The 11926-nt window shown below is 34.6% G+C and overlaps 2 protein-coding genes across 2 annotated transcripts in view; both read right to left on the minus strand.

Annotated features, from left to right (window-relative positions):
- Best2 (bestrophin family protein) overlaps positions 1-7174 on the minus strand; it is a 49677-nt gene extending 42503 nt beyond the window's left edge. Inside the window, 1 exon segment of the mRNA XM_018461412.1 lies at positions 6799-7174. Within this exon segment, the coding sequence (XP_018316914.1) occupies positions 6799-6869 (71 nt within the window). The 5' untranslated portion in view covers positions 6870-7174.
- Positions 7175-8945: 1771 nt separating this feature from the next.
- LOC108731226 (L-lactate dehydrogenase B chain) lies at positions 8946-11552 on the minus strand. Its single transcript, XM_018461430.1, has 7 exons — positions 11425-11552; positions 11042-11159; positions 10688-10861; positions 10161-10334; positions 9953-10070; positions 9482-9605; positions 8946-9188 (listed from the first exon to the last, which is right to left on the minus strand). The coding sequence occupies exons 1-7, from the start codon at positions 11515-11517 to the stop codon at positions 9021-9023; spliced, it is 969 nt and encodes a 322-aa protein (XP_018316932.1). The 5' UTR covers positions 11518-11552; the 3' UTR covers positions 8946-9020.
- Between the last annotated feature and the right edge of the window lie 374 nt (positions 11553-11926).

An 11926-nucleotide genomic window follows, 5' to 3' on the forward strand; every position in this document is an offset into this window, starting at 1 on the left:
CCGAGCAATACAAGGTGTCGTGAAAAGTGTATTCCGGTGCGCGAGAGGTCGACGAAAGACAAGTGAGGTGAACGAAATGTGTGTCACGCAATCGAAGTGCAGCGCAGCGAAATGCGAACCGCCGCTAACACTCGCTTATCTTCTCATTGTCATTCGGCGTGGTGTAAAGCGACCGGCAACGAGTGCGAGAGGACGACGCGATAGAACTCGTCCATCGCATAAGCTCAAACGTGACCAATCGTTGTGCTTGTCTCGATGCGAATAAACCGCAGAAGGCGCTTCGCGGTCTCGATAAGGCGAGCGTCGCGCGAGATAAACTCTGGCCTAGTTCTTCATGGAATTAGAAGAGAAAATGATGATGAGAAGATATACCGACGTCGACGTGACGAGAAAATAATTCAAAAGTATGAAAAGAGAATGAGAAGTGTTGCTACTAAAAAAAAAATTTGTAGAGAAATGCTGAGAAGCGAAAGCGAAAGATGTTACATAGATACAAAAAGGGCAATAGAAAAATAGGTTGATAAGATGCGATAAAATGGGTAATGATCCATGAAATTTAAACGTCTAAATAAAGTAGATAGGCACATTCTAGCGCAAAATAAACGCGGTTACTGTTGTTTTTTTTAAAAAAAAGATAAACAGATGAAGTTGTAAATAATAGCTGTACTATAATGTAGAAATTTGCATTGTTATTTTTAGTGTTATGTTCGGTTTATTTTAATATGTCTTCAACATAAGCGGTTTGATTAAAATTCGTGAGTTATGGATCAGACTCCTAAAAAATTTCATCGAGCGTTTTCATCGAGGATCGTATATCAAAAGAGTGTAACGCAATTTCGACATTTCTTCCTCTAAGACGTTATTTCCGTCCCTGAAATTATGTAAAACAACAAGGTCTTGTCTATTAATATTTCCTTATAATGAAATCAGTTATTCCAAATAAGAGTGTTTACAAAATATGATTTATTTTGAATGTTAGTTATCGATTAACACAAAATTAATCCTTCCTTTTTTATTCTGTTAAACTATTATAATATTATCTTCTTCTAACAAAGAATACATCTATTTTATTACAAAAAATTCTTAATAATTTTCTTAAATAAAATAGAATATATAACTCTCTCTCTCTCTCTCTCTCTCTCTCTCTCTCTCTCTCTCTCTCTCGCGATATTATTCAAATAATATATGCGCAATATTTTATGATGTTATAAGTGTAAATCTTTTAATGGCGTCTGCGCTAAACCATATAAAATGATATGCACGTGAAAAGAACACTGACAGTTTTTCTTATCCTTATTTTATACGTAATTAGTTTTCTCCTGATGTTTATAATAGAATATTATGTACATATATGCGTAATTTTTTTTAATCTCAAGCTAAAATTTTTTTAAATTAAATTTATTCTGCGTATGACATGCTGCATGATATGAATACATTAATAATTTTAAATAATTATTTTTTCTCTGTTTTGATACTCTGGCAATTCCATACACCTGATTTCATACACCAATAATTAATCTGGTAATTCCATACACCTTTGTTTTCCTTGTTTCAGAATAACATTTGCAACATATGCGTGTCTTATTTCGCGTCCTACATAAGATACGTGACGATTCATCATAATTTGGCCTATCGTTCAGCGACACGCACTTTTTCATTTCACAACAAGCTGTTTATAATTCTGCAAACATCTGCACAAATTTTGTCCGCGCAGGCCGGCCTTGCGCATCGTCTGCGTGCCCGTTTGAAGGCAACGCTATTTTGCCGATATATCGATTCCAAATCGATTTGTCGTGTCTTCTCGATGAATCTACGAAGGCAAACGCAGCAATATTATATATTATATGAACGGCAACTCCACGGCGACGTGAAACCGTTCTTGCTTTCACGCGTGCGATTCGCCGCCATGGTTCTTCCGTTCATGCGCTACGAGTATTTCGCGCGCGTGATCGGGACAGCTGTAGCAGCGCGTATGCAGGCACTTGTTGCAACAAACGTCATGCCTAAGGCGATAACCGAAGCATGAAAATGTTTTAAAAGGCTTTAAAAGGTTCTCTTTTCGCTTTTGTGCATCGTTGACACGTCGTGAAATATTCCCTATATTCCGTATTTGTTAACAAATCCTAGGTGGAACAAGCACAACTATTTCTTTTGTCTGCTTATAAAACTCATAAATGTATCTACTAAATAAAAAAAGCATTTCCATGCATGGAAAAAATGGTAAAATATCAAAAAATAAAGCTATAAAAATAATTTTGTTGGGTCATCAAAATATAATTATGTAAAACGTTTAAGCTGCTTGAAGATAATGCTGTAAAACGTTTTAATTTTCTAACAACCAATTTGAGCATCCTACATAAATATTTTAATGGTTCAAAGAATATTATTTTCAGATCTGTATCTAGTTAAATTTTTAGATATTTCAGCAAAATCATTCTTTCCGTGTAAGAATATTAAAAAGAAGTGGCGGAAAAAATATCTTAGGAATACAAATCACATCGATAGAATTCACGTTAATTTAACCTTAAAAAAACGGGAGAATTGGCCCTTAGCCATGCGCGTAAGATATGTGTAAGAGCGTCTCTTCACGGCGTAGCAGAAATCGTTCTAACAATCATTAACCTCGTAACAGATCTGCTCTACGTGTGAGAATTCGTCGGCACGGTTGTTATCAGCGGATACTGGAAAAGCAGGTAAGAGGATTTTCTATTCCTGGATATCAACTACGTATTTATAGTATGTTCCGGGGGCTCTCCCGGATATTTATAGACGGCGATCATGCTGTTTCCTTTTGCCAGCAGCAACGGTAGGCGGATAAGAAAGCTGGTATGGGTCACCGCGGAAAACTGTAACGAGAAAAAAGGAGAGCTACATGTTTTACTGCATCTCAAGAAGCAAAACGTTGGCAACGAAGTATCGTAAAGCAGGATCGTCCTGTTTTGCATAAATAGTATGATAGAGAATTCATGTAGACGACGCCTACCGTACACGACACTTCACCGTTTTTAATCATTCAGAATGGAAGTAATTACTCCATTCGTGGGAACGAGAAGGGGATGGTCGAAAAACTGTTAATAAATTAAAAATTGTATAGAGGAAGGTCACCGATACTGACATAGGTCTCCTAAAGCGACATCCCCTTATTTTTTAGAAACTAACCTTTGCACTTTATTAATACTAATAAAAACGTGATCTGTTTAGCTAAGAAGTACAACTCATAATTTATATATTTGTGGCTTATTTCTATACCAAATCAGCTAAAAACCAATTCTATGAATCCGAGAAGAAAATTCTTACGGTGTTCTTTTGCAAATTGCGTAATTAAAATAATAGTGACTGTATTATTGATAATATTATATCATTTTAAATGTTTATAGTTTCATAAATTAGTTTTCTTTACAGAATAGGATATATCTTTATTTATAGAATAGGAATGTTGGCATTATTGCCTATTATGTCAGTTTTGGAGACCCATTTTGTCAGACGCTCATTTTTGCATAACTTACGAAAAACTTAATTATTGCAAAATTGTAAACAGTATTATAAAAACTGCTTATACTATCTGATAGAAGACACTTTTTAGTTTGTATTTATGTTTTTGAATTTGTTGTATTTTTACCTTTTAAGAAATATTGTCTAAAAACAAAATAGTATGTCGATATCAGTGATCTTCCTCTATCTGAAATTTCAAAAAATGCGAGCAACATAACTAGACATTCCTTTCTCCGCCAGATTGCAACTAATCATAATTTCTGTCAGAGGAATCGACTTATAGAGTACTTATAAGTATATACGCTCTCGTTTGCACGCTACCGCGAAAGATTTTCTATTCCTGGACATTCCTGCGTATTTATAGACCAGCCGTTGTCGTCTTTCCTTTAACTACTGCAGTGTTGTGGTATAACGCGCATAGGAAAGCGAGATCTTACGTGAAAGCCGTTAAGGCTGTTTCCACCGAGGCGCGTACGGAGAGAAACTGAGACTAGGGAGCATCCACCAATACCACACAATATGTAAAGGTCGTAGAAATGTCAACAAACGGGCTTGGACAAGGACACCACGAATGGCAAAGGATAGGTGCTATTAGATGCATTTTTATGAGCACGGTAAAACGGGCGAAATTTCATTAATCTTGATACGTCATTATGTGTATTATTTAAATTGATAATTTTTTTAACATACATATTTATTGGTTTTATTAAACTTTATAAAATATGTAGCATATCAGAGAAAAGTTAATTTTTACACACATATACTTATAACTAATCATTTTCAGTTTACTCTTATATTTCTAGTATAATTATATGAAAATTAATCGTTCATATAACTGGTAATAGTTAATACCATGCGAACGACTTAGAGCATAATTAACGATATATATATAGCGAATTTTTAAGAATATTTTGCATCTATATATATATATATTAAGTTTTTTTTAGTAATAAAAAAAATTTAATATAAATTTCGATCTTACATTCCATAATATGAATAGAGGATTTAATTTAATTTAATTCGTATAACGCCCGTTATATGTTCCTCCGCAAATCATTCATATAACTGGTAGTAGTTAATGCCATGCGAACGACTTAGAACATAATTATCACATTCGTTTTATGGTTTCTCCGGTTATTATCCAGACAGATAAGAGGTGGACTCGCTTGTATTGTATGTAGAAATGTGTCATATCTTTTTATTTAACAATAATGAAAATATTGTTCATACTCTTCTTCTTTTTTTCTTCCATTTATTATTTTAGCAAACACAATGAGATAGTTCTTTTTCACATTTCATTTTGCGATTATGTTTAAAAAATTATCGAGAGAAGCAACTATTGACGTATCGATATTCTCGAGATAGATTTCTGTTTAATCAAGTGATTCTGTTTGTCGTTTTTACGTTTTTACGTTTTTAATTTTTTAATGCTGTCATTATACTCAAATATTTTGGATCATTTTCATCGAAACTATATATTATCATACTTTCATATCTACATCATATTCTAAAAAATTTCCACGTTGCATAACATTTAATTTCGTACGTAATTGTCGACACTGAATCGCGTAGACGCTCGACAAGCATTGATGTCACCGATTACACTGATTTACGAGAATGATTATATAACGACTTAAAACGAAGAAAAAAAGGAATTTCTTTGGAATAATAATTTCATAGCATAAATGCTTAATATTTATACTATAATTAAAATAAAAACGAAAAGTTTTTTCGAAACGTCCAATATTATTAACAGTAGTATGCAATAAACGCAGAATATATCCAGAAATATTAATGTGTAAAGGTATATAATACCAAAATTTTACATGTTTAAATAATTATGATTAATAATTAGCAATAATATCTAATATCTGTTGTCGTTTTTATCATTTCAAAAGATATACGTTGATAGAACAATCTTACGCCGTTAATCAGTTTTTCTCATCGCACTGCCTACAAATTAAATAAAAACACCTGCGAGAGATGTCACATAATTTATATATGATTTCACATTCATTTAGAAAACACGACTTTAATGATACTACGCTTTGAACATATGATAGGTTTACATATGCATACGAATGGCTCGATTAAACACGTGTCCGACCGATGTTGTCATGTCAATCCCTCCAGCATAAACATTGCCATTGTTACTCATTGCATAGCAGATAACAGACGCGCGACCCGACGGGGCTGTAGTAGTGCAATAATTTTCAGTGGCGATATATTCTGAACACAGCGGTCTTGCGCGCCGCTACGTTTTAAAATCGACGTATCGGCGACCTTATTTCCTTAAAACGCGCGAACAAGCGCTGACCGAACGCCATTTCTAGCGGGTTTTACGTGCTCTGCTACTGTGATTCAAGCGAATCGCGTTTTCTGTACTGACTGAAAACACTTCCGATGTTTCGATTTAACTACAAACCGGCAATAGTAATTCTTTGACGGATTTCGAAACACGCGACGGGTTAATTGTAGAACTATTGGACGTTCTTGATTGATACGCAAATTCTAGTATACTTAACGGTCATCTTCCTGTTTTCGACACGATTATTTGCCAAATTCTTGCTTAAGGATATTTGTTCTTACCTCCTTCTGTGTAACTAAGCTGTAAATCGAGAGCGTGGCACATTAAGTCGAAAGTTAAACGTTGCACAACGATCAGTCGGTCGTTATAGCGCAATGTCTTCATCTTACATGACATACTGACAATATGCAGTCTACATGTCCAGAAGTCTAAACGTCTAGACCGTCTAATTTCATGGATCATTCTGTACCAAAAATATATGACAAAAAATTATCTTAATCCTTGATATAATCCGATATTCATTGACAAATTCATATCACGAAACTGCTACGTTTTGCAACGATCGTGTAATCGCGTCGAATCGGTTGTTGGCATCGCGGATCGTTCCGGTTCAGTTTAAAATACTATCACCATAATTTATGCACTTTGGCGAAAGTAAAAGTAGATCTTGCGATCTTTAGGGATGCGATTGTAAGTGATAAAAAAATTGGGGAAAGCAAATTACTCGCATGATAACAAATAAAATATTAAGATCTAAGCTAAATTAATCACGAGAAGCACATTGCCTAAAAACGAAACAACCGATGTATCTATATTCGATTAGAATTGAGAAATACGTGGAAAGCAATTCTTGCCAAGGCTCCACGCGCCTATTACCGGTCTCACCTGTCAGCTGCCAGCGAGTTGACAGCTCTGGTGCCTACGTCAAGCGCAAACCGCAAAAAAACACATGAATTCATTCAGCATATTGAAACGAGCTGGAGAGTGGCGAGACTTACTTGATTAGAATCCTCCAGAAGCAGCCAAAGCTGGAGCCGTTCGGCACTTCGCTCGCGTACGATATAGTCATTTCCTGTCTGATTGCGCGCGCGCAATCTCCTTCCTGAGTCGCTACCCTCTTCTTTCTTCTTCAACTCGGTCTCTTCTTCTGTAGACGATCTGGTCCTTCGTACCGTGTCGATGATATTTCCGGTGAAGCTGCACATTCGCGCACATGCGGCGCGCGGACCGTTGATGTTCTATCCAATGTTTAATTAATTTAATTTGAAAGTAGACACTAGGAGATCGGCATCGGGATCTACCCAGTCGCTCGCAATAGGTTTACCATGAGGAAGATCTATAATACGCGAATGGTTAAAACCAGCTGACCAGGCGGATCGACTGTCTACTGACTGAGCTCCACTAAAGACGGCGGGACCAACGGAGAATGGGGCCCGGCTGTGCCACCTCCACCTGGGAGCCAGGGATGTGAGCGTCACCTGCAGAACCCATTTCGCATTAAACCTGCTTAGAGTGTTTCAAGGGTCGAGCTTCTCTCTGAACTGGACGGAAAGAAGTGAGCAAAGAAGTGTATTTTTGCGAAACATCATTTTGAAGGCATCTTTTGATAAGTTATTTCCGATAGCGAAATTGTGCAAACTTCGAATTTTCGTTGAACTAGGAATATTAGACATTGAATATAAACTGTTTAAACTGGTTGATTGTGTTATTCCATCAAATGTTTATCTTCCTCATTCTTCAATATTGCCAGTAGATATATATGCACCATGTAAATTTTATAGCAGCGTAAGCATTAAAAAGACTTTACGAGAGATATTTAAAGTACCAAAAAAAAATCACAGGAAAATCACATGAAATATCATGTAAAATCAACACATCTTCTATTATAAGGCTTTCGCGATTGAGAAATAAAGCGACGGAAGATCGATTGCATGTTGGATAAACTCGATTTGATGTATATCTTGAGTGATATTGATCATAATGTAATAAGTAGATAGTAAACGCACTTTAAATGGTAATTCTCTCTCCATTTCTATGTTTGTCGTATTCATCGAATGACGCACCATCGAATTAGATGTTGTTGTTTCAGAGTCACCTTAGGTCACGTTTATCTGAAGTCAATTAGGAATTTATGTAACTTTGTTGTAACCATTTGTGACATATGGTTTACACGGAATTCCTCTTTTAAAATCAATCGACACGCCTAGCCTTTCAAGTGGATCTGCGGCGAGTAAAAGGGGAACGATTCAAAGTGCCGCTCTCGCCTCCTCGATGTTAACACCGCCAGAAGTTTCCACATTTCATTATTCTTTGCGCACCGGCTCTGAATCATCCTTTCATTGTCCCCTCCTTTATATATTCATCGACCGTATCATTAGCATTAATGTATGTCTAATTACGGTATGTCTGACGATAAATCAAGATCGTTTCGTTACGCGATGCTTCGTTCCTCCAAGGATAGAGCGGATTCTCTTACGGCCCTGTGCGGCCGTTCAAACGCAAGTGGTTGCAGATATATTCGCAGGTACTAAGCACTTCCAAAACGCCATCTTGCGCACAGTTTTCGCATCCTTCTCTCACCTTGCCGTGGCCTAGCCAGCGGCGTAATAATGGCCTTCTGGTACCATCCACCGGTCACCTTTCGCTCGTTCACGCGCCGCGAACACGATGACGTGCGCTCTTACCGCTTTCTGGAGGTGCCAATGATATTTATGCAACGGGAAAATCCGAAAATATGAAGCCGCAGTTCACCGAAAGGCTTTACTCGGAAGTAACAAGAGATTCGAGTTGCGCCAACAAAACGTCACGTATGCCAGACATTGCCAGGTGTTATAAAATAAGTCATTGATGTCATCAATTCGTCAGGCTCGAGAATTTCAGGATCTGAAAGATCTGGAGATCGTTAATCAGAGAATAACGTCATTCTCGAGGATCATTCCAGCGATTCAAAATATCATGAAATTCGAGAGAATATAATTCGGAGAATCCGTTGGTAATCTTCGTGCTGATTCGTATAAATTAGCAATCGGAGCATTCGCGGTTGCCGCACGTCACCCTGCACGAGTCGGAAAAAAATTTAGTTGTGCAGTAAATGGTTTTGCGGTGCCAATTGTAACGGTACGAAGTACTAGGACAAGCTACGTATGATTTATTACACTCGGTATTTTTTTTACAAGGAATTAAATGCGTTCACAAGATCCCTTCTCACGCATTACTCAAACTATTTGATTTTGATATCTTTTTGTATTTTGTACACAATTTTCGCTGAAGCCTGGAACAGCTTTTTCTCGTGTTCAGTCATGTGCATTCGTATTATCTGTGTGATACCATTTTCGCCAATCGCGCAAGGTAGAGACAAGAACATATCGTGACATACGTCATGATGGCCCTAAGAAGATAATTTTGATTAATGTAGAACATAATAGTTTTGCATACCAATATTAATTTTTTTTTTATTGAACGTTATATTTTATTTAGAAATATTTTATTTTAATTTTTGAAAATATACAAAATGCAATACGCGCGTGTTACTACATTTGATTATCGATCCAAAAATATTTTATTCGTGAATCGTATCAGCTAATATTTAATATCACGAACCTTTTTTGTGTATTTTCAAAAATTAAATTGTAGATTATTACTGTAAATTTATTGCAAATATATAATTTGTAGTATTTATACCTGCACTAAGGTCGAAACTGGTATAATAGCTTGTGTATTGCGTAATATAGCTATTATGATGTCGGCTGCAGAAAGTCCAATGGCTGTATTTGAGTAACCTTTCAGACAACGTACCATGGCACCCCTAAAAAATAAAAAATATTAAATTCTTACAAAATGTTGCAAGAATTCTTTTTAATTAAAGTTATTGTTTAAATATAATATATATATATACACGTATCAATTGTAATTGTTCGCTGATTTTGTACATCACAATATAATTTATTTAAATATTATTTGTAGAATATATAAATCTAAATTATAAATTAAATCTTTTTTTTATAAAAGAAATTGAAGTTTTTCAAATAAGGTATCCGACGAGTATGCAAATCAATTGATTGCAACAATTGATTGCTGATAGATATTATTGATCTTATTGATGTTTCATAACAACTAATAATTTCTCTGTCCACTTAAAATTATAGAACTTACAGTTTCACTACATATTTTGATATTTCGAACCACCTTTCATCATCCGTCTCGAGACCGATATTCGGGATAACATCGCGGAACTGCACTCCTGCAACGCTCACTCCAGACCAGAGCGGAACTAGGAAACATCGAATGATAGATCGGATTTAATGCGTAACGTCGCCTTTCTCCCCGTGTCAAATGTCAAAGATCGATCGCTAGAGCTCACCCATACTGTCCCCGTGTTCGCCAATGATGTACGCTTGGACCGAACTCGGCGCTATTCCTAATCGATCAGCAATCATGTAGCGAAATCTTGCGCTATCCAGATGAGTTCCGCTACCGATTACCTGATGGGCCGGAAGTCCACTTAATTTCCAGGTGACCCATGCCAAGATATCCACTATAAATCGCATTTATAATTTATCAAATTTTTTTGTATAGACATTATAAACATAGATATTATTAATAATAAGAAGGTTTTATTGTTTATTTAAATAAAAAAATCATTTCAATTTTTATTAAATATCAATAAATATTTATACTATTAATCATACTATGTGTATATTACACAGAAAAAATGATTTTCTTCTCATGTGTAACATCAAGATTTTTTTTTAGGGAAATATTGAATAAATATCTAATCCGCAACATTTGAAATTTTTAAATACTATATTCATAATGTTACTTTTATTAAAATCTTTGTTTCTTATATAATAAATAATAAAATTATTTAATATATTAATTAATTTTAACCTGGATTACTAATGACAATAAACACCGCGTTTGGACTGTAATTTGCTAAAGGTGGTATTATGCTTTTTAATATTTCTGTATTTCTTTTCACCAAGTCGAGTCGAGTTTCACCCTTCACTGGTCGTACACCCGCGCAAATAGCTATGACTTTCGAATTACTCGTCACACAAAAATCTACAAAAGAGATATTTTTGCGTCTTTAAATACTAGTAAAAAAATTGTTGTACATGAAAAATCAATTAGACTCTTTTCGTAATATTCTTATAAGATATACAGTTACGATATACATTTGCACATGAACAAATAAATCTACTTACGATTTTCGCATAACTAATACATATTCAATGAATTCACCTGTATCATACTCGATCTTTGGATCTCCTATAAATACGGAACTATGGCTGTAGTCCATTCCTTCGCCTTCCAGTTTTTTAGGAAAAACATCTACCATTGCGATATGCGAAGTAATTCGCTAATATTTAATAAAATAATAATACAAATTTACAAAATATGTCATTAAAAATTTAAATTTTAATATTTCTATCGTTTATTTAAAGCACAATGGATGATGTATAAAATATCATTACACATATAATGCAAATATACATTATAATGTTTATGCATTTTCTTTGATTGTATTTATAATACACAAATTTTAATTTGAAATGAAGTAAATTTAGTAAGTAATTATAATTCAAATCATATTTCAACTAAAAAGATTTAAAGGAATAAACTACCTGAAAAAGAAGTGAATTTGCAAGGGCAACGCCAACCATACCAGCACCAACAATAGTTACTTTATGGCCACAGTCTCTAACTGGTTCCGACATCTTACATAAGAGTTCTTCTCGTAAGCACGGCGAACTAGAATTCGAACAATTTGCTTTTCTTTAATATTTCGGCGAAATTATATTGTAATCATTTCATGGAATTAATTTTGTAAACTATACCTAAAATTAACTATCTGAAATTAAGTCAGTTTCTTTAAAAAATCCTCTAGTAATTATATTAAAAGTCCTTAGTAACTATTACAAATATATTAGATTTAATATGAATAATAATAATTTAGTCTTATATGATAACTGACTTACGTGTAAAATTTTTTATACATACTACAAATATATAAAATATAATGAAAAATAATGGAAAGTAAAATGAAAAGAAATGAATAATGTGTCGCCACATATAAGTATTAGAAATTATAATTATTTAAATCGTTTTAGACTAATTATAAGTATA

Source organism: Mycetomoellerius zeteki, unplaced genomic scaffold, assembly GCF_001594055.1.
Source record: "Mycetomoellerius zeteki isolate Tzet28-1 unplaced genomic scaffold, Tzet1.0 scaffold122, whole genome shotgun sequence".
Lineage (NCBI taxonomy): Eukaryota > Metazoa > Arthropoda > Insecta > Hymenoptera > Formicidae > Mycetomoellerius > Mycetomoellerius zeteki.